Below are 24,468 nucleotides of genomic sequence, written 5' to 3' on the forward strand. Positions count from 1 at the left end.
GCCTCCCCGATACACACAACAATCGTGTGATACTGGCCTTTGAACAGTGGTACTGACAGTTGTTTCAGACAGATGTCTTAAATATCGGCACTACGCTGCACCAACTATATTCAAAGGATTCGAACAACGGATTTAAGGATTGTACAGCTACAAACATCTCTCTTCCAATTATCCATTTTCAGTAACAATGCATTGACCGTTGTACGTTAAGGGACTTGACATTTTACTGAAACCATTATGATTATAAAAACTAACAACTGCGATCGAAATTAGGGTTCAGACTGGTTATAGTGAATTAAATACACTTTTCATGTGTGGTCACCTACGACAGACAAAGGCGTTGTTTCATTAGCTGGGTTACTTCAACTATAGTCGTGTTAGTCCAAAGTTACGCACAAATTTTTATATAAAAATAGATGACAATGCTGGCTTCTCTAGTCTGAACTTCATCTCACAAGTCAGTTTCTATGTGCCAGAACGAAGTTACATACACACGTGTATGTTACTCTCCCCACTGTCATATCATGTAAACGTCACCCCCACCATCTAGTCTAAACTGTGAATCTTAGCACTGTTTTAAAGCTTTATTAGAGACTCGTTTGTTAACAAACATCATGATAACTGTTTTAAAGCTTTATTAAAAGCTGGTTTATTTCAATACGCTTCATTTAAGCAAGTATATTACGAATGTATGTATTAATATTTAAATACTTAACTTACAGAATCCAAGATGAATATTAAAATCAACACAAATATTCGTTGTAGTGTACATACAAGATGTTTAGTTTTTGAATTTCGCGCAAAGCTACTCGAGAGCTATTTGCACTAGCCGTCTCTAATTTAGCAGTGCAAGACTAGAGAGAAGGCAGCGAGTCATCACCACCCACCGCCAACCCTTGGGCTACTCTTTTACCAATGAATAGTGGGATTGACCGTCACATTATAATGCCCCCACAGCTGAAAAGGCAAGCATGTTTAGTGCGACGGGGATGCGAACCCGCGACCCTCAGATTACGAGTCGCACGCCTTAACCTACCTGGCCATACCGGGCCCATACAAGATGTACAACGAGGTACACACAACACAAAGTGTATGTACAAGATATACAATGAGGTAATACGCACTTAACAATCAAGTGCCATTTTCTACTTATAAACGAACACTTCATCAAATTAATGTTAAAGAACTCATGAATGAATAACAAACTGCTTGTTTGAAGTTTGAATTCTTCTATTCCAAGGTATGATACAAATACCTTAGCTGATTATCAATTATACACTAAGTGTATATCCGATATTAGGGTAGATAACTAATTATATAGATCATTTGCAAATACTTATCTGACATTATAGTAGTTCCATACAATTAGTTATTCACGCTAGGTACTTATCTGATATTGCAGCAGTACCATACTATTAGTTATTCACGCTAGGTACTTATCTGATGTTGCAGCAGTACCATACTATTAGTTATTCACGCTAGGTACTTATCTGATGTTGCAGCAGTACCATACAATTAGTTATTCACGCTAGGTACTTATCTGATGTTGTAGCAGCACCATACTATTAGTTATTCGCGCTAGGTACTTATCTGATGTTGCAGCAGTACCATACAATTAGTTATTCACACTAGGTACTTATCTGTTGCTCCTTTTGAACTATACAAATAGTCATCAACTCTACGTGTTTATCTGCTGTTCTGGTTGTAACGTACAATTATGTATCTATACTAAATCCTTATCTACTTTTCCAGTTGAATTATACAATTACTTATCTACCCTAAGTTTTTATCTGCTATTATAGTTGTGCTATACAACGATACACCTTGATTTTACTTGAAATTCTGTTATCTAGCGATTTGGGTTACTGTTCATGATAACACATGTACAGTTCATTACCAGAAGTAAAAGATTCAGCGCAGTGTTTGAAAGCTAGCCACTTCAGAACGGATCTTGCCAACAATTTTGCGTTTGTTTTGGTATAGGTTTTATTACAAGTAAATACTGTAACTCAGAGCGCGAACCACACTCTGCGGTTTTTTGAAATTCCAAACGTGGTATATTTAGTGCATCATTACAAACTTACATGCTATATTTTACCACAACCAAGCTCTGCACGAACTTTGAAAGGAAAAAAAAAATGTTCGAGCCGTTCCTCTTATCTAACGAAGCTGGTAGAACAACGGAGCACTTTAATGGTTTTTTTTTTTTTTAACAATAGTACTTCATTTAGCACGACTACTTTTCTTCACCCAGAATTCATCATCTTTCTCAGATTACAAATTGTCTATAGTGAAATGCATTTATTCTCTCAAATCAAGATACAATTTGAAACCAACGTTTAGTGAACAGGTAATGATGATGATAAACTGCTATCACCAATACATCTACCATGATATTAACTACGAAAACTATAGTTACAAACGTTTCATGAAGTTGATCGCTTTTGTTACACGTTAATGTTATCATTTTTTAAGTTTGCGTATCTGTGTTGCCAGGTGTTTTTGTTTTAGGCCTAGTAACTTTTGCAGGTATTTTAGGTTTAATAAGGTTTTCACGTTAGTAAAAATAAAGATTCGTTATCCACACAAAATACAAGAGCTTTATAGGTTATAAGGCCTAACAAGATTTTCAAGTCAGTAAGAAGAATGATTCGTTGTCACCACAAAATATAAGAGCTCTATAGGTTTCTAGGCCTAGAAAGCTCTTCAGGCCAATGAGAGAAATGATTACTTCTCCCTACAAAATAAATAGTTCCACTATCATTATATATTATATATTCATACAATCAATTACATTGTGGAGTAAATCCCGCCTCAAAGATCAATACCATAAAAACAAGTACTAAGTTTAACATAACATCAAAAATCAATTTATTATGCATAAACCTTGAAGGCAGGGTACACACACATAAATTATAATAAAAAGGCCATAAGAAATGTCAGACTTCGTAAATTTCTCAAGACAGCAACAATTTTGAAATAAAAATCCATTATTTCAAGTACTTTTGACGAGAAATACCAGCACAGTATACTTTTCATTTTTCTGGATGTCAGTGAAAATTTTCTTCTTCTTTGGGTGGTATAAATACCTTATTACACAGTAAAACCTTCTTTCAACCACTTTACAAAATATGTCACCTTAAACACACTAACAAATAAATTACTGAACTTCTAAACACAGAGAAATAGACAACGATTCGTGGAACAGTTGTACGTTTTACTGTAGATAATTTAAATCACTCCATACTCGCCAGGTGTTGGCAAACATGTCGGAAAGCAGATTAATGAAGAACACTACCCACTCAAGGATACCACAAAGAGTAATCAATCTTAAAACGATCCCTGAACAAGTACACCCTACCAATCAGTAGAAACAATAAACATCCAGTCTGTTAGCCTACAATAACCACCCTACTGTAAACAACAAGCATACAGTCTGTTAGCCTACAATAACCACACTACTGTAAATAACAAGCATACAGTCTGTTAGCCTACAATAACCATCCTACTGTAAACTGTCTGTTGCCTACAATAACCATCCTACTGTAAATAACAAGCATACAGTCTGTTAGCCTACAATACTGTAAACAACAAGCATACAGTCTGTTAGCCTACAATAACCATACTACTGTAAATAACAAGCATACAGTCTGTTAGCCTACAATAACCATCCTACTGTAAATAACAAGCATACAGTCTGTTAGCCTACAATAACCATCCTACTGTAAACAACAAGCATACAGTCTGTTAGCCTACAATAACCATCCTACTGTAAACAACAAGCATACAGTCTGTTAGCCTACAATAACCATCCTACTGTAAACAACAAGCATACAGTCTGTTAGCCTACAATAACCATCCTACTGTAAACAACAAGCATACAGTGTTAGCCTACAATAACAACCATACTGTAAACAATAAACATAGTCTGTTACTCTACAACAATTGTTCAGGTCAACAGTGGTAGCTACAGTGCCCATCTTTGGACCGCTATAAACAAAAAAATCTTTGTTCAATAAAACAACGGTAGTCGTTTTAGCAGTGAATAATCAAAAACTTCGTTCACGTATCACTTTTGAAGTATTGGTAACCAACAGAATATTTCCTTTTTCCTGTAAATTATACCACTGAAGACAGTCTTAAAGAAGGCCCTGCTATATATCATTCGTTTGACATCAGCTCACCCTGGTTTTCAGGAGGTTCATATCGTTAAGGAACACGTACCCAGTTTACTAATTTTAAGAGTTCATCCTAGAAGCGAAGGAAGTTAATCTCAGCAACAGCTGTTTAGGGTTCTGTCTTTTGTTATATAATTCTGAGATGGTCAGGTACAAACGTCTTCAGTGTTTCTGTGACACGTTAAACGAAGAACTCGTGTTGTAAGATCGACAGAATAGGTTCATTTTTTCTCAGGGTTACGTTCCCCTAAAAACAAGATATAATGATTGAAATTCACAGGGCTGGAGAAGGTTGAAATCTTCCAAAACTTATATTCAACACAAAGAAGAGTATGGAAAATAGTCTCCTTCAAACATCTCAAGTACTACTCTAATTTTTTTTTACCATACTGCATTTATGTAAGCACAGAGCTGCACAATGGGCTACTTTTACGCTGCCCAAAGAGAGTATCGAAGCTCGATTTTTGGCATTGTAGTCCCTTAGAGTTACAACTAAACTGCGGGTGGAGCGAGAGGTGGTAACGATTTTGAAGATAAATTGGAGGTCAGTAACATGAAGATGCGAAATAAGTAATTGACAGCCGTCCCGAAATTTACAGATCCAAAAAAGTTTTCATTTACTCTTAAAGATTTATTTGAAGCTGATCGGTTAACGGCAATTCTCCATACAAAGCAACAATAAGGAATAAAAACAAAGAGATCAGCTGTTAGAGGAACTCCTTTCTTATACCCTAACATCTTTTCTTTTTGTCAATATGATAAAGTTCCTCATGGGGATGTCACCAGAAGACAGATGTTGAGCACAATAAGAGAGAAAAACAATGATATGGACTGTGGGTATACGGTTGGGGAAGAAGCCACCACCACCCACTCACTTCCCACATATATACTGTATTACTGATATTCGACATAAATACCAGGTTGGAGAATAGAACCTGGAATCACTTGAAAATGAATGTAGAAAATACAGCAACAAGTTTCTGAAATAATTTCGGACTATCATAATTTACTCTGCTTGTTTAACTGTAGAGAACATTTCTAACACACATTAAAATTACTATCAAGTTAAAACGAATCAGACCTAAAATTTAATTTCTGTTTATTTAAATATTTTGTCATCAAAACACGATAGTTAACCAATATAGTCGTTTATAGATGTCGCTTGCTTCATGTTATATTTCTCAATTTATATAAAACTGCTATTGAAACAGAATATTATACAATATATAACGACTTTTTTAAAATGATTACCACCAACCGAATATCCCAAAACCGGTTTACTGTAACAGGTAAAATATATATTTAAAACCCCATTAAGAGTGAGGACTTTGGAATCTCTCTTGTAGAAGAAATCATTACCAGATAACCAGAAAAATTTAAAGACCTCTTTGTGGTTTCGTACGAAACCTCGGTTAAAGAAACTATATGCTGCATGTGGTATTAATAAGACGAATGTTAAGTACATTGAACTCTATAGCTAATCAAAAAACCTTCGTTTACCAATCATTGACCTCTATAGCCAATCACAAGCATTTGTTTACCAAGCACTGACCTCTATAGCCAATCATAAACCTACTCTTCGAACCACTATTACTATTCATACTATGAGTCTTGTCGTCATTGGCTTTCTTTTTTTACTTGTTCTTGCTTAGTAAGGAGAGAGAGAGAGAAGAGGAAGCAACTATTTTGTATTACGAAAGTACAATAAGCAGCTACAGTCATAAACACCTATACCAAGTTTGTACAATAAGCAGCTACAGTCATAAACACCTATACAAAGTTTGTACAATAAGCAGCTACAGTCATAAACACCTATACCAAGTTTGTACAATAAGCAGCTACAGTCATAAACACCTATACCAAGTTTGTACAATAAGCAGCTACAGTCATAAACACCTATACCAAGTTTGTACAATAAGCAGCTACAATCATAAACACCAGTGCTGGTAAAGTCAAACCTTTAGAACACCTTTGTACTTAATGCAACGAAATTTATTAGCGAATATATTAACACCTATTTATTTCTACCTGGAGGTTCAGCAGATATCTAATTGGTTCTAAATGACCTATTACCTTGTTATTTAACGGCAACATTACATTAAAACGACCACATCAATTTATTCACAAGCCTAAGTACCTTCCAATCAAAACATTAAACAGTGGCCTCCGAAATTCGGAACTATAGGTGATGTGTAACTGTTATTAATTTCAGGCACGTGATTGATTACGACGTTGTCAAAACATGAGAAGGTCAAGTCAATCCTGCTGTTAATCCAAACTCGTTTCAAATCACAAGAACAGCATGTGGAACATATTCTGTACTATTCTTTGAAGTGCCTATGGTTCCAGACTTTCGGACACTATATATATACATAGTACAAAAACTGAGCACATCTGTAGAAATATGTTGTCCATCGATGGGTGAGCTTTGAATTTTACGTAAAGATAATACAAGGGCTATCTGGGCGTGCCATCTCTAGCTTAGCTTAGCACTGACAGACTAGAGGGACGACAGCTAGTAATCACCACCCACCGCTAATCTTTTACCATCGAGCAACTTGACTGATTGACACATTACAAGGTTCCCACGGTTAAAAGAGCGAGTATGTATAGTAGGACGGGGATTCGAACCCGCAACTCTCAGGCTTTAGTCAAGAGCCCTAATTACCTGGCTATGCTGAATGACAAAATCGCGTTTAATGAAAACATAAGAAAGTAACTCTTCTGAAATAATAGATTTGTGTTAAATTAATAATTTGGATATATGAGGAATAGACGAAAAGTTTATTTATTTATTAGAGAAAAAAGTTAGCTTTGGTCCTTAAGCGTTCCAGATAAAATATTTCGCAGGCCAGTACAGTGATAAGTACCCGCTTACCCGACGTCCACGGGTAATATACGCAAGATACGTACCCGCTTACCTAACGTCCACGGGTAATATACGCAAGATGACTACCTACTTACCTAACGTCCACGGGTAATAATATATATTGCATTCATTAGTTATTCTGTACAAGGATGCTTCAAGCTGTTCTTTGTGTGATAAAATAGGTCTGGTGTTTCTAAAATCAGTTTATACCGTTCATACATTGTACAATACCATGAACAGTGTTGGTTGTGCGATTGATAAATAGGGTTCATAAAGAGTGTTTAATTTCCGAAACACAATCATTAAGTTTGTAAATGTATGTGTGTGTTATATTTTGGTACTTTCTAATTATTATTTTATTTAGTTTTATTTACAAAAAGCCAAAGAGACAAGTGGGATATTGTCCCCAGAAACTTTCCCGTTAGTTTCTTTTTAAAGATTGCGATTAGATATTTGAACACCTCCTAATATTTGAATCGTGAGTTACCCCCACAGTAGCCGAATTCACTAAACTTTCCAGGTTAGGAGAGACTAAATACTCATACCCCAGTCTAAAATCTCACACAAAAAAAAGTAGTGGCCGTACGTGTTGCGCAATACAATATATGGTTCCTCAGCTCTATAAAGCCGTTTTTTCCTCAAATTTCTCGAGTTCTGTCGTTTTGTATTATTCACTCGTAGGCTAAGTGTTAAAACTCGCATACGTTGGTGTTCACCTGCCTTCAGAGTGAAAATGTCTTATAAATGTAAGATGTGGTCACTACATCAACTCAGTTCATGCGTTCGTGTGATAACAAACAACTTTCAAGGATATTTGACGAACTTTACTTAAATTTTACCATATAACTTGGGTGTTTGTGTATTATCCATCACGCTGCTAAACGTGAAAGCCTCAAATACCCTTCACTCAAACAGCTGAATTTGGACTTGTTACGTTATGTGATTAACCTTGGTTATAGTCCTTGCATTTTAATAAAACAGAAACGAGAAGGTTGATCAGAAGATACGATTAACACGTTAAAATAACATCAGAATACAGCGACAGACATTTGGTAAGCTGTTAAATAAGTCTCATATGTAGACATATTTTGTAATATGTTTCAGGTTTTCCAATTATCCCTGTAACCCCCGTTCTCTCCTCATCAGAATGGATGTTTCAAAAGGTAGTATCACAAGTCTTCGAGTTTTTCTTGAAGATAGATAATTATCGTTAGTTCTTTACATAGCTACACAAGAGTTTTCGTACATCACCAGTTTAAGCTGTGCCCCAGATATAGTAGTCTGATTTACATAATTTCTGTAATACTTTGAAGAAAGTAAAAGCTCGCAGTTTCTATCCGACACACTGTATTGAAATAGTAGTCAAGTCTGTTTCGTTCTGTCCCAACGTCTGGTACCCTTTCATTAATTCTGATATCTAGAAACAGTAACAACAGGGCTGGCGCCTGCACGAGCACCCGAGCCACGTCTCTCTCGGAGGTCAAGCTGTTCTGGCAGGTGTAAGGTAGACATCACACACCAGAAACGAGATTACAAAAGAAGAATCAGCTGTGTATAGCGAGGAAATAATTTAAGTTTCACAGAAGTCTAAACGTAAAAGACCATCAATCAGAACTCATATATACTTCTGTAGCTCAGCGAGACACAGATTAGTTGTTTTATCAGAAGAAACACACAAGAGATGGTATAGGTACTAGAGATAATGTAACCCAACTCTCTATCGAATACTTTAGTAATTACATGTTTAGAACGTGACCAACAAGTTTGTTTCTTTCTTTTTCTTACTCACGTGGTCAAGTTTATCAAACTAGTCCAACTGAAGAAATAAGTGTTCGCCTATAAAGAATTAGTTTTAAAAAATGTGGACAATTTACCAAGTATATTATTAAGAGTTTTAACCTAAAATATCAGTAAATACAACTAAATGTAAATTAACTGTTTTCAGGTCAATACTAGAGGAACAAAGTAACTTCAGCATATATATGACGCTTGGACCACTACAATAAAATGTTGTTCCAGTCCTAGTAACAAACGAAGACCTCTTGGGCAATGAATATGGGAAGTGTAGCGTGATTGACATGCTTTAACATATTCTCCCTTGTTTTCACTCATGGACTCTTGGATTTAATAAGTTTCCATTGAATCATAACACAAATAAGTCAAAAACACACTCATCCTTAACCCTAAATTCTTACATTAATCCTTAACTTCCCATGTTTCTTTTCAAATGCATAAACAGTCGTATTCCCCATAGGTTATTTAGTTAATAAAGGGTTATCTATACAAGAAATGTACAATGCTACATAGAGGGAGCAAATCGCACTTGACAAGAACAGTTTACTAATGCTGTGGTACAAGGCACCGATCATTTATCAGTGCAATTAATACCTCACAAACAAAGTTACTAGTTGAAATAATGTTACAGTCCTCTCTAATGAACAATACTGGTAGAAATATATTGTTAGACAGTCCTCTCTAATGAACAATACTGGTAGAAATATATTGTTAGACAGTCCTCTCTAATGAACAATACTGGTAGAAATATATTGTTAGACAGTGCTCTCTAACGAACAATACTGGTTTAACGATATTGTTACACAGTCCATTCTGACGAACAATACTGGTTTAACGATATTGTTACACAGTCCATTCTAACGAACAATACTGGTTTAACGATATTGTGAGTCCTCTCTAATGAATAGACAGTCCTCTCTAACGAGCAACGCTGTTAGAACGACATTGTTAGACAGTCCTCTCTAACGAGCAATGCTGTTATACGACATTGTTAGACAGTCCTCTCTAACCAGCAATGCTATAATAACGATATTGTTAGTAGACAGTCCTCTCTAAAAAACAATACTAGTATAACGATATTGTCAGTCCTCTCTAATGAAAAATAGTCGTATAAGAATATTATTTAATAGCCCTCTCTGAGGATCAATATTATTATAACATTGCTGTTAAAAAATCTTTTCTAAGGAACAATATTCAATGGTCAAACACAGAGACAAACAAATATGGAACAACTGCTCTCACAAACAGTTAATTAAAGTTTACTAAGTTCCTAATATACTCGGTATACCATTTGATAAACGTTCATATATTACTGAGCGATAATTTTTAACAAAAAGGTTTTTGTAAGGTAGTTTTTACATTTTATAAGAATCAATAAGCCTGTGGTTTAAAAAAATACTGTACGTTGATACAAATATGGCATAATAAACCTCTGTAACAATGAAGGAATTGCAAGAGTTGATGAACTATGGTCAACAAGTGGCATCTAGCTGCCAACAACATCAACACCACGTGTTTCTTTGTTACCTAATCTGGCTAGCTAAAGTAATATAACCACTCTCAAGGTTGAATCACCAAATTGTTGAAGGTACAACTAGATAACGTTAAATATATTAAAATAAATGGATTTTTTTAGCAGGATGGTTAATGTTTAAAGTAACACCAAAACGAAAAGACCGTTTCATCAAATGCATTGTTGTACTGGTACAGTTGGTGTGAACGTTATAAGAGTGCATTCCCCTTTCCATCAGTCGACACCTGCAAAACTGATATTCAAGAGCCATCGCTAATTATCTGTATAAGTGGTTTTGGACTTGTTTGGGAGATTCAATCATGCTTTATCCAGTAAGCGAAGCCCCTGTGTTAATTATACGTAGACAGTAAAATAACCAATGTTCGTTCACTAGATAGCCTCTTTCTTGTTGTTGCGTTTTGTGTGTATGCTCTTCCTAACGAGGTTCGTTAAATACGACTTGTTTTACTTATATTTAATTGTATATTTTATATTTGAGATAATTATCCAAGACCTTTTTTCTCATGACCACCCCTACCCGTGACACTTCATCTTTACAGTCTTTAAAAAATATATTAATTTAATTGTTCAATATTTTCTAGTGGTTTAAAATGTACATTTTAAACGCACGCTAAATCGTGTAGGTATAAATGTACACATGCTCATGAATAACTAATGTCTAACAACACTCGAATAAATAATTCATAGAGATGTTCAATACCAACCCGTGTTTTATTGTAGACGTGGCCCTACTGTATTATTGTAGTCTCAGTCCCAGAGTCTTACTGTAGACGCGATCCCAGAAACGTATTGTTGACGTCGCCATACTGTCTTATTGTAGTCTTGGTCCCAGAGTCTTGCTATAGACGTCGCCCTACTGTCTTATTGTAGAGACGTTCCTTTCGAACCATACATCTCAACTTGTTCATAAAACCTGCTGTTACAATTTTAATGGTGTAATAGAATACAACATTTTCTTTTCTTTTGTCGGTTTCAGGCCCCGCTAGGTCGTCGTTTCCGGGTTATCATTGAACGGCCACTCACTCCCATTTGGTCTATCGGTCAAGTCATACAACACGCGAAAGTTAATTCAGCCACGACGTGTACAATCGCATCCAGAAACGCATAATTTTAATAACGAGCTGTCCAATTTGTTTACGTCAAGTCAAAAGTAAAAAAGGGCACTTTGTTCTCTTTTGGGTATCGAAACCCGCTTTTTAGCGTTGTAAGCTTGCAGATCTATCGCCGCGACACTTGGGTGGGTGGAAGCTCTATTAATTACGTATCGCTTGATGACGGGAAACCCACTTGAAATAAAAATGTATCTCAGAACGGCTGGTGTGGGTATTAACACTTTTATTGAAAAAGGGAGAACAACTTTTCTTCGACCTTCCTAGGTCATATTCAGGTTAAGAAAAGAGTTTGCAAGTGACCGTTGCTGGACACATGTCTTAGGGACGAGAGTATAAACGGGTACGGGATTGCAGTGGGCGTTGCAAATGGATGTTAGGTTATTAATTAGTATAGGTATAAAGTTGTTCCTTTATATTGGTTTAATTTTGGTTTTAGTTGCTGTATAAGTAAGACTTCTTTAATTTTACGTTTGTTTATGTTTGTTTCTTTATTTAGAATTTGGGTGTTTTTCTATGGTTATGTTGTGTTTTTCTGATTTGCAGTGTTCAAAATGTGTGAAGGTGTTTTTGTGTTCTTTGAATCAAGTTTCCATTTTTCTGCTTGTTTCTCCAATACAGAAGTCATGGCAGTTGTCACATTGTATTTTATAAATTATGTTGGTGTTGTGTTTGTCAGTGTAGTTTTTACATAGTATAGACTTTAGTTTTGTACCTGGTTTTTGAATAAAAAACTTGGTGTTTACTGGAATGTTATGTTTTGTATAAGTTTTTTTTTTCAAATATTGGTTTTTTTTCGCTGATGTTGGGAACATATGATACGCAGCAATGTAAGGTTTTGTAGTTTGTTGTATCTCGGAATTTATTGTTGTTTGTTTGTTGTTGGTGTAGGTGTGTGCGTATCATTTTTTCCACGGTTTTTTGAGGAAATTTGTTGATGTTAATGAAATGTTTTATTTTGTTGATTTTATCGGGTGAACATAGTTTTGTGACTGTGTTTATTTGATTTCTTAATATTTGAGTTTTTGTTTTGTTTCATGTGCCGAGTCTCACTGTGGGTGACTTTTCCGTGGATTTCTGTTTTGAATTGTGTATCAGTTCTAGTGATTTTGAGGTTAAGAAATGTTATTTGGTTAAATTTTTCCTGCGCACAGGTGAAATGGTGGTCTATCAAGTTAACGTGATTGAACAAACAAAATGTGTGTTCTGTAGATGTGAATCCAGCAATTGTATCAACATACCTGTACCAGTATAGTGGTGGGTGTAAGGCTGAATTGATCGCTTGAGATTAAATGTGTCATAAAAAATGTTGGCTAGAACTGGTGACAGTTTTGGTGGTAGTGAATTCTATAAGGGTTGCTAATTGATTGCTGGAGATGTGTATCAATGGGTTGGGGTCAGTTTGGAGTTAAGAACAACAGGAGATAACGTTAAATATACACACATATTCTAATATACGAAAAGATGAAAAGAGAGAACGGATTCCATGAAACAGTTTGGATTATAAAATTTTGGAGTAAACATCTGAAGTTACTACTTTTACGCTTCGATATCTTTTCATGTCCTCCTACGATGAAGATTGATAGTTTGTGTAATTCATTGTTGTAAAGCTATAATTATAAAAACAACTATCTGCAGTCATGTCAATACCGTTACTGGAATGAAAGTACTATGAAACGTACCGGATTTAAAATTAATAATGTAAATAAGGGCTTGAGCCACCCTTTTTACCATTTTGAGCCATGACACATTTTTTATTTTCAAAAAGACGACCGTGGGGTGGACACACTAGTACCAACATTTACCAATTGTACATAAAGTTCTGGTTGAATGAGAACAACTATAGTTCTCCTGAACTATATAGTAAAGTATTTCAGACGATTTTTTGTATATTTCCATATTCTCAGTTAACTCGACTTTAGGAATAAGCCTGATGTTAGATAGTTCAGATGGTCTCAGATGAAATCCAACCCATCATACGATGACAGTTTACGCTACTGTTTACCACCTGTAACACTATCTTATGCCTCAAACATAAAAAATGTAATTTAATGACATAACAACCCTAATCAGCTCGAAAACGCCAAAGCTTTAGAATTACTACCAATAGAAAAAAAAAAAAACGTTACAAAGGTATAGAAAAATAAAATGGTGGCTAAAATTGGATTTCCATAATTACAGTTGGCAGATCACAGACGGCCGGTACTATCGAACAAAACAACTATTTATTACTGACGTAATACTCTCATATCAAAGGTTAGCGATGTTGGACCCTATTGGAAAAACATATCTTCAAACTATGCGTAGTTGCAACAGTAGCACAAATTTTCATTATTTTTAGATTCAGCGTTACAGCCAAGAGCATGGCTCCAAGTTTGTTTCTTTAAATATAAACTTTTATCTCACAGCTACATCTCTTGACCGATTTAGGATCTACTTGCTGCCGCGACTATTGAGGATTCCCTCTTACTTTAACCACAACCCACATTTAGTGACACTTTTCTTATGGTGGTACTGTCGTATAAATTAAATATCATACAGTTTAGTTTTTAAAATAGTGATGCAAGTTTTGTTTTTTCAGGTATATTTCCTAACAATTATCAAACGCGGAAGAACTGTGTAGGATGGATAACGAGTTTTATCTTTGCTAGATGAATACTACAAACTTTACAAAACATAACTAGCAATATAGACCATATAAATAGTTCGTCTTGATAACGCAGTTTGAACAGAAACACTACGAGAGGGAAAGGTCCGTTGGTAGATTAACTAGGCGATTATTTTTCTTCTGTTTACAGCAGTCCCACCCCTAGTAGCAACATAACCACAATAGTGGACCAGTCCATGCTTCTGACGTAGGAACCGCCAAAGTCAAGAATTTTCAATTACTTACAATAAATTGAAGAATAAACATGTACAGTACACGTTTTGTAACGTTAATTTGTTAAAACATGTTAAGGAATTTAGGAAACCTACCACTTCTTTTTAAAACGTTCAAGAGGAAAACACGTTGTATTTGTTCATGTGAACATATTAGAAACATCTACAAAATATATAAAAATATAACCTTCACACGGTCAAGAACAGACGCTAAGAATTCCGAGAATTCAAATTAAATTACGATATGTCACGAAGATACGAAACACTATCGTATAAAGTTTTGTTTATGAAAGAAACATTACTTTTCAATAAAGAAAAATTAGATCCATAACCCCATTTTCTTGGGTTGACATACACAGGTCCAGGTGCCACTGCAATAAACAGAACGTGTTAAACCTAACAGTATGCTTTAGGTTATAAAAATTGATCATCGTTTCCGTAGAGTTAGATCTAATTAGCCATTTTCTAGCCAAGGGACCCGTGTGTACTTTTCTTACCACTGGAGGCCGGCTAGTCATCACCAGCGCCAGTAAGGCGTCATCTTCCATCAACTCCCAGCCTGGTTTTTATCCCCAGTCCGGACCTAGCCTACAACAGACCAGTTTTTGCTGTCACTGAATGTGTTTGCGCCACCAGTGATAAGATAACACCTTCTTCGATACCCCAAGCCTAGCTAGTTGAGGATTCCAGTCGCCCCACGTGATCACTGCGTACACACGAAAACGGTTGGCGTAGCGAGCCTGAAGTCCAAGGCCAGTTAATCTTACGGATGTGTGTAGTTTCGCGCACGTGGTTATTATTGTCACTCGACTAGAGCGAACGATAACCTAAAGGTGCCTATGTGAATAATACCTTGTCTTAAATAGTTGAAATCATTTTTGGGCTTTAAAATTTAAAGCAATATGACACAATGGCACGAAAAAACAACAACAAAAGAACGTACATATTTAAAAATGAATGCTCTAATTTATTTAAACTGATACGTCAAGTTTTCTACTAGGTAGTTTGATTAAGCCTAAAACAAGGCACTGATATTGAAGTTAAGTAAAATGATATTTTTAACGTTTTTACTTTTTTGTTTAATTCTATCAACTACAAACAGTATAAACAATGATTTATTATACCACTGCCCATCACGGCTGTTTAATCCACCAATGAAAAGCAATAATTACACTAGTTGGGGCAAAAAACATACATCAATCATTTTCTTTCTGGCGTAACCTGCTGTAATAATTACGTTCTAATCATATAGAGGGCAGATAAATAACGTATCACTCATCTGCTAAATTACACATCCAATTATTATGACCAGAAAATACAAAAACAGTACCACAAACAGATAAAGTAGCTTCCACGTGCATAACAGAAGGTGTATAATAGTTGTTTTTTTATATGATTTTGCAACAAATGTAAAACATACACATCTCATATATTTTTTTTTCTTTTCCTTTTTTGAATTTAACTATTATGACGAAGCGAGAAGACAGGTGTTTATCCGAGAACTGGTCATGTTATCATTACATTGAAAATTAATAGGTTAATGACACGGGTTTTGTCTGTGGATTATTATATTTGGAAAGTTTAGCAACTAGATTTTTGTTTATTCTTAGCAACTTAATTTAAGTGACTCCTTGGGTAAATCGAGTCATTCTTAAAACAGAATTAATTATGCAACAGCATGCTACAAAAAGTAAAAGCTGAAGTATTTCATACCAAGTTTTTTAGTATACGATATGAATTACGCCAGTAACACCACAAGTTTATTTAACAGTAGATGTGTTATGTAGTTCGAAACGAGGTTTGTTAAAAACGTTTTGACACGTACATTTCAGATAAAGTTACGCCTTATCACTTGACATACCTCTGACATTTAACACAAGTTTCAACTTATTTAAATAGTTCCATGAATCTCAAAATTCGTAACACTGCCAAATCATTATTCGACAATTCAAGTGTCTCAACAATACAAAACAATGTATTATATGTTCGGTTCCACCAATCAACTAATACCAAACAGTCACGTGAATCCAAAGTTGCTAAATCGAGTAGTAAAGGTTGACACCCCATTCTATATAAATGTAACTTTCAGGATGTTAACTTTTGACTCGTTTGTTTTCGTGTGTTTCAACTTTTCATGACACAAACTTTGTGTATCTATTGTAAACCACTGCTATAATAAAACTTAGCGAAATACAGTTTATATCTTGTTACAGCAACACTTTGAAATTAGCATGTTCTGAAATTCCACATCATTGATGGACCAGGAAAAGTTCGTATCAAATGTACGTACTTTGTTAATCCCATGTAATTACTCAAACCTCGGATGCTACGGCTTTGACTAAGTGACAGGCTAGACAACAAGATACACAACCCCGTAAATATAATTACATGTCTGCACCCGACCTCTCTTCAAAAGTCTAGTTAGCCAAAGGCTATACACGCAACCCCTAGCTGAGTTTGAGAAGAGTCCATTATATATTTATAGGTATGTGACCATACAAACAAGGTTCCTGGAATGGTTAATCATCATTACGTACATATATATATTCAACCCAAGCAACGCGAAGTTTTGTTGTCCCGTAATACAAAAACAGTCGATACGCCAGTTTAAATACTTTCTTTCTTACTTATCCATTAATTATCTATATTATTCATAGAAAATCCAGAAATTATTATAGCGTGGCAACTTTACATTAAGAGTGCTCAGGCCTACGAACACTTATTCTGCTTAAAAACAAAACACTAGCTTTGAAACTATTTACAGATAAATCATTCTAAAATAACCAGTGTGTTCAAAATTATAAACGAATGATAGTTTATTACAACCTGAAAAACAGGTGAATGTATATTACTTATTGTTTGTACAGCAGAGACCGTAATGCGTGCGGTAAAAATGCTTTTTCTTCTAGCATAATAAAACCAGCTAGCAAATGAAGTGCTTCAAATCTTTCAGTTGTAAAAAAGTATACCGGATAAAAACATTTGAGCGGTAATAAAATACAACCGTACAGACGATAGTAAAATACACCCGGTTAAAAATGGCATTTCGATGGTAAAAAAATACCCGATATAAAAGGGTATTTAGATGGTAAAAAACATTCAGTAAGAAACGGTATTTAGATGGTAATAAAATACTGGTATAAAAAGTCATTTATATGGTGATAAAACTGGTAGCAAAATAGCGTTTAGAATATGGTAGTAAAAGATACCAAAACAGACTGGTTTATTATCAAATTGGTTATACAGACATTAAAACATCTAATGTTTAGGGTCTAGGTGAGAAAAAACAAAACGTATCGTTCTAAACGAGAAGAATAAATATTGGTAAAACAAAAAGAAGAATTAGCCGTTCCGGAGGCTGACAGTGGAACGGTTAGAGGGGGAGCTATTGACAACAAGAATACTATAGTTTAATATTACCCAAGAATGGGCTCATCCGTCTTCAAGCGTAACCAGTTTTCAAGCCCACACTAGCAGTACGGCAGACAATTACCAATTTCACACCGGCCAAGGTCAGCTGGCACCATTAGCTATACAAGCGTATGTGTGTGTAAAATTGTGTGTTGAAAGAAAATACAATTAGGTGCCAGGCGTTTGTGCGCATGAGCGATTAATACTGACGCCCTAAGAGAAAAATGAACGTTGTGGCTGCATAGCAATGGTCACTATTTAGCTACTGATAAAAACAACGTGTGTCTGATTCAACCTGATCCTTTAAGGTTGTGGTAACTGGGAATAAAAATAATACTAATTTACACTACAGTTCTAAATCATGTGAAGTCTTCAACACCAAGGACGATAAAATACGAACATAGTGGGCCCTAAACTACCGAATCAAAGTGACAGAAGTTTGGACTAAAATAAAGTAGGTAGAAGTTCTCTCACCTGACCCTCCTCCTCCATGGAGAAGTCACAGTCGCCCTGATAACTGAAAGTAAATAATCTTATATAAATATCTATACTCTCGCCCCAGGGGAGTGAAATTCTAGGGGTAGAAGAAGCAGTTTTCCCACCACAACGACGTACATCTAGAAACTTAAATACAACCATTTTTCTTCGGAGGAAGGAAGACGTCCGAAGACCGAAGTACAATGACCGTGTGTAAATAAAAATATATCTTCAGAACGATTCCTCAATCCCAGGTGAATTCACCATTAATTAGTTCAAAGAAGTTAAAATAAAGAACCAGAAAATTTGATTTTACTGAATGGATTAATCGAACAAGTTTGGCTTTGCTCTCAAAATATCTTTTACAAATGCAGTACGTAGTAAATGTGTCCGTAGTAAAAACGTGGCTGAAAACTTATCTGCTTAGAGTTACGCCCAAACGAAATATCTGTTAATATTCTCTTTAGCTGTGCTAACATGAAATTCGATGTAACCATAAGAAGGCTTAACCATTAGTTATTTTGAATTTATTAACGATCTATTTATTTCCACGTGATTTAAGATCAAACAGGGGTTATTTAAATATTACACAGCAATGCCACCTAATGTCCACTATGTAAACGATGCAAATATGAATATTTATTTCGGTAATCGGACTGGATCTACTTTAATATTTTACTAACCGAGTTTTATTTGTTTAACATATTACTAATTTCACGTAACGCATTTTGCATCTGTTACCATAATATCCTTTAATTTTACCAGCAGCGTACAATATTCTAACCTCTTTACGATATTTATATACATAACTAGCAGGGTTATATTTTGCTTTTGAGAACTCATTGGGGCCACAATTAATATTGACTCAACAAGTTGAATCACAGATATATATTGCTACCTTTTACAGGGCCATAACGTATTGACTCAAGGCTCTGAATCAATACGTTGTAACACTGGAAATCAGTAACCAAAAGAGACAAGACATATTTGTTCAACACGCTGTTGAGATGGCCAATAAAATTGTCGTAATTCTGTATTAACTGGTTATTTCGGTAATGCACGAGTCAATTTCTATCTACAGTTCCACAATGCGTTGAGAGACGTCACGTGAAATCTAAGTTATCATTGGCTCGTTGGACAACACGTTGAACCAATATGTGAAGGCCTTGATGGCTTCTAGTCGGATCGGGTAGAACGGAACACATGGGTAATTTGTTTTATATGGTTTCACCTGTCTTTTAACAGACACACTTTGAGTTTAATATTAGTACACGTGTAACAGTGGCACCATAATTTGAAATTCTAAAGATAATGTATTTACCTATTAACTAACTTGTTTTCTTTATATAACGTTCACAACCTGTGGGTTAACATACTGAATAATTTTATATTTTTTGACTGATAGATACAACGTGATAGATAAATGACAAAGATTGAAATCATTCAGTATCCATGTGAAATTCAAGTAAGACCCTAATCTGATTGGTATTGATTGTGCGTTTCTTTATAAGTTATTCATCACACTTACATGTTCTGTAACCAACATGGCGCACATACTGTTGAGAAAAGAAAACGTGTTTAAACATGCAACCTATCCTACCGGTAATTCCAAACTTAATGTGGAACGTCAAAGCTAGACTTGAGATCTCTTGTTGACGAGAAACCCACTAAAAATAAAAATGCATCTCAGAACGCCTGGTATGGGCATTAACTCTTTTATTGATAAGGAGAGAATAGGGTTTCGACCTTCTTAGGTCATCTTCAGGTTAAGAGAAAAGGTTAAGAAAGATGACCTAGGAAGGTCGAAACGTTGTTCACCCCTTATCAATAAAAGTGTTAATACCTATACCAGCCGTTCTGAGATACACTAGACTTGCGATGGTTTTCTTCAGATTAGATAACATTTTAACACAACAGAATAAAAGAAACCAGGAGCAGCTTGACTAATGAGAAACGTTCTTCCAAGAAGGATAGGAGTGGCAGGAATTTTTCTCTTTTAAAAGACAACATTATTTTTATTGCTCCATTACAGGAACGTATTGACGAATAACTAATAAAATACAAATGTAACCTCTACGTGTGAAAATAGTTAGTAGTTTCTCAGAAAACTCATTCAGCACGAAGCGTGCAACTGCGAGTTATTCTACGTTAAAAACCTTCAAGACAAAGGAATTTATCTTAATCAGTGTCCATGTCAATATCTCAAAGATAAGTGAGATCCAAACGAGAACCATCAGTTCATCTGACGTCATATCTTTGAGAGGACGTGACATTCGTATAGTAGATAAAAGAGTGTTGCTCTATTAGAGTGCAGTCGGTCACGTGACTCTGTGCCATATTTGACTAACAGCGCCAAAAGTTAAAGTTTTAATAAACAAATAAACCAGCAACTGTTAATTAATACCCTATGAGAAAACTTTCTTCTAAGTTCTAATAAGATTTTAAATTTGATGGGTTTATTGTGTTGGGGAGAAAGGTATGCTAACGTCTTCTTACAATCGAAAGCCTTGCATATCCAGGAATGTTGCCCCATCAACTTTACATACTGGGGTGGAGGATGACATTTACAAATATTTGAAAAAGGCTTAACAGAGCGAAGGTATAAACATCTTTAAAATGAACTGTATCACAACACACAATTCTTCTATCTTTTAGTTATATTTTATATGTTAAATCAATATTTAGTATTTTTAGGCCTTTCATTACATCGCAGTTTTAGGGGGATAAAAACCTGACTGATATCAATGGTGTGTATGACTGGCTTCATAGGTATGAGTTTGTGAAACTCGTTAATTTTCACACAAAAGGTCCACAGGTTAACAGTCACTCATAAAATGAACACGGGACAAAACGTCCACAGGTTAATCACTCACGAAGGAATATGAGATCAATAAAAGAACGTGGTTAAAAACTATTATAACACTATCATAGGTGGACATTTTTACTACCTTTCATGGGTTTTACATCTCAAAATAGGTGAAAGTGTTAGTTATTACACAGAACATCAGCGAGACGTTCTTGTTTTCAATAACCAAGTTCTGTATAATAGAGTGAGTTTATAACAAACTACATCTTCATGTATGCCCCTCGCTAATACAGCGGTAAGTCTACGGATGTACAACACTAAAATTAGGGGTTCGATTCTCTTCGGTAGGCTCAGCAGATAGCCCGATGTGGCTTTGCTGTAAAAAAACAAGCGTTTTCACGCATTTTCAATGACGTCTGTAGATCAGTTATTTCATTGGATAATATACTGAAAACTTTAAAAAAATATGTTGGTCTCACCGATCGTACCATGTATATCAAGAAGACATTCCTAATGATTTAAAATGGAATATTCCAAAGAAAGTATACTAGTATAACATATTGTTACTTTCCGTAAACGTATTAGTTATACTGTTTAGCATAGCAAATGCTAATGTGTCTTAATTCATTTTTTATTAGTATACATTGTTTGTTTGTTTGTTTTTTAATTTCGCGCAAAGCTACATGAGGCCTTGCTAGCCGTCCTTAATTTAGCAGTGTAAAACTAGAGGGAAGGCAGCTAGTCATCACCACCTACTGTCAACTCTTGGGCTTCTCTTTTACCAACGAACAGTGGGATTGACTTCACATTATAATGCTCCCACGCCTGAAAGGGCGAGCATGTTTGGTGCGACGGGAACTCGAACCCGCGACCCTCAGGTTCCAAGTCGAACGCCTTAACCCACCTGGCCATGCCGGGCAATTATACATTTACAAATCAAACGTTTTCTGGTTTCTTGGCTTTAATACATGCACTTATGACCCATCGAAGTCTCTTAAGATGGTTGTATCTCGTAGGATATCATTGGGGTAACGACTGAAAACATAGTTAACAGCGAGGATTCCAAACAAACGAAATTATATTCTAATCTTTATGAGTAGAAACATAAGAGATGGATATGACGGCCAAATTAATCCTTAATTTCTAAGTACATAGCTAACTATGATTGGAAGTTCTTATATATTCTCTACTATTGACCAACATTAAGTTCGTAGAACCATCTCATAAAGTCCACGAATACGTAATGTTAACTCTCTAATGAAGATTATTAAAGTAATTTTATTTGTTTACCTAGACAATACCGTCATTGAAAATATCTCATGTTTATAGGTTCGAGAATGAAGACGTCAGCAAATTCAAGTGCTTGGTGAAAACTTTGGACAAGTGTTCATTCAGACATCTCAACATCAATGATGCAGGCAGTCACTTATGAACGATTCCTTTTACGAACAGCATTCAACTAAATAAATTAAGTTCAGTCATTACTTGATTACTTGAAACGCAACGAAATGAAGGCTGAATGAACGTTTCATTAGACATCAACTTTTCATAATGAGGTTTAAGAAAGTTCGAGCTTGTTCCTTAAATTAAAATCTGCGTATTGATGAAACCAAAGTACCTTCCGTTCGCCACAACAAAAAATAGCGATGAAATATGTAGAACAGACACTGAATTAATTTCAACTTTTTACACAGCTGTATCACACAATTACTGTTAGTAACCACAGATAGACAGACAGAGTTTGAGTGTATACGAATCTACCGTGATGCACAATAAGATTGTTTAGTTTGTTTTGAATTTCTCGCAAAGCTATCTGCGCTGCCGTCCCTAATTTTGCAGTGTAAAACTAGAGGGAAGAAAGCTAGTGATACCACCCACTGCCAACTCTTGGACTACTTTTATTAACGAATAGTGGGATTGACCGCACATTATAACACCCCTACGGCTGACAAGGCGAGCATGTTTGGTGTGACGGGGATTCGAACCCGCGACTCTCATATTACGAGTCGAGTGCCTTAACCACGTGGCCATGCCGGGCAAGATGATGATGTCTAAAAAGGAATCAAACCTTGATGTGGATGTAACTGATAGAAACTGATTCAACTGTTGTCGTTTTCAACAATAAATGAATAACATCCTGTAATCTTTACGATATCCTGTTTTGTTTTGTTTTTTAAGATACGAAATGTTCACTATTACTGGTTATCATTTAAACACCATATAGCGCGCGAATTTGGCACGGTTCACAACAACTGCTCATCACACAATAACTCAGTCTTACTTCTTCATTCTACCCCTGCTACACGGATCCGAAATATTCCCACACTGCACACCATTTTTGTTTGTTTTTTTTAATTTCGCGCAAAGCTACACGAGAGCTATCTGCAGTGTAAGATTAGTGGGAAGGCAGCTAGTCATCACCACCCACCTCCAACTCTTTTATCAACGAATAGGGGGATTGACCGTAACAACATTACAACGCCTCCACGGCTAAAAGGGTGAGCATGTTTGGTGTTATGAGGATTCAAACCTGCGACCCTTAGACTGTGTGCAAGTCGGGCACCCTCACCACCTGGCCATGCCGTGCTAGCTATTTTTGAATCTTTACCTTGCGTTGAAAAAGCAAACAAACACGTCTGTATCCAGGTGTTTTAATTGCATTGTATTTCTTCATTTAAAAAACCACAACAAAGTATTCCTTTTGTGATATACGTTTCACTATGTTGTACGCTACTTTGGGTTTTTGTGTTCATGGCACAGTTTCTAAGCCTAACTGTTGTTTTACTAACTACGATCTCTACTGACCAGGGATTAGAAAGAAGATAAAGCAGTCAATAGCACCCTGTTACCCATTAAGGATTGATTGTTGCTCTTATAACGCAACCAGTCTAAAATGTCTTGTAGTATCTCACAGATTCTAATCTGGCCCTGAAATCTAGAGCCCTATCATACAGCCAATGTGGAAAATTTTGGCAACTTTTAATTACTATCATTACCCGGTTTGGACTAAAATCCGAGCCCCAGTTATGCGATAAGGACAACAAAACATTAAAATAAATCCACCACCACACATGAGACGAAAGACAGGACAAGATAATGTATTTACATTTTATTTCGCCCATTAAGGACCTGCTACACAAGTTTTGGGTGAACTAAAATTAGAAAATGTCTCGAGGGTGAATCGTAGGTGGTGCACGGTCGAGTGGATAAAACTGACCTTACAATTCTGTATGTTTTCATGTATAATCAACTGTCATATGTAGCCAGAGAAAAAAAAATGTTAAATATTAGAAAAAATGACAAGGGGGAAAACCTACACTGAATGTTATATAAACAAACAGAGAAAAACAATACTATGGGCTTTATATAGTTAGCAATCAAGGCATGATTTGTTTATCAATGTTATGTGG

General features: G+C 35.6%; 1 protein-coding gene across 7 annotated transcripts in view; it reads right to left on the reverse strand.

The window, feature by feature from the left end:
* LOC143240847 (protein pangolin, isoforms A/H/I/S-like) overlaps positions 1-24,468 on the reverse strand; it is an 81,152-nt gene that overhangs the window by 23,354 nt on the left and 33,330 nt on the right. Inside the window, exon 1 of one of the 7 annotated variants that reach the window (XM_076484017.1) lies at positions 18,250-18,284. The exons of 4 other annotated variants lie outside the window; for them this stretch is intronic. In XM_076484017.1, coding sequence (XP_076340132.1) covers positions 18,250-18,267 — 18 coding nt within the window. In that variant the 5' untranslated portion in view covers positions 18,268-18,284. Of the gene's footprint in view, positions 1-14,861; positions 15,026-17,784; positions 17,912-18,249; positions 18,285-24,468 lie in introns of those variants that run through there. 2 more of the 7 variants (XM_076484019.1, XM_076484015.1) reach the window with 2 other exon arrangements.

Source organism: Tachypleus tridentatus, chromosome 13 (genome assembly GCF_004210375.1).
Source record: "Tachypleus tridentatus isolate NWPU-2018 chromosome 13, ASM421037v1, whole genome shotgun sequence".
NCBI lineage: Eukaryota > Metazoa > Arthropoda > Merostomata > Xiphosura > Limulidae > Tachypleus > Tachypleus tridentatus.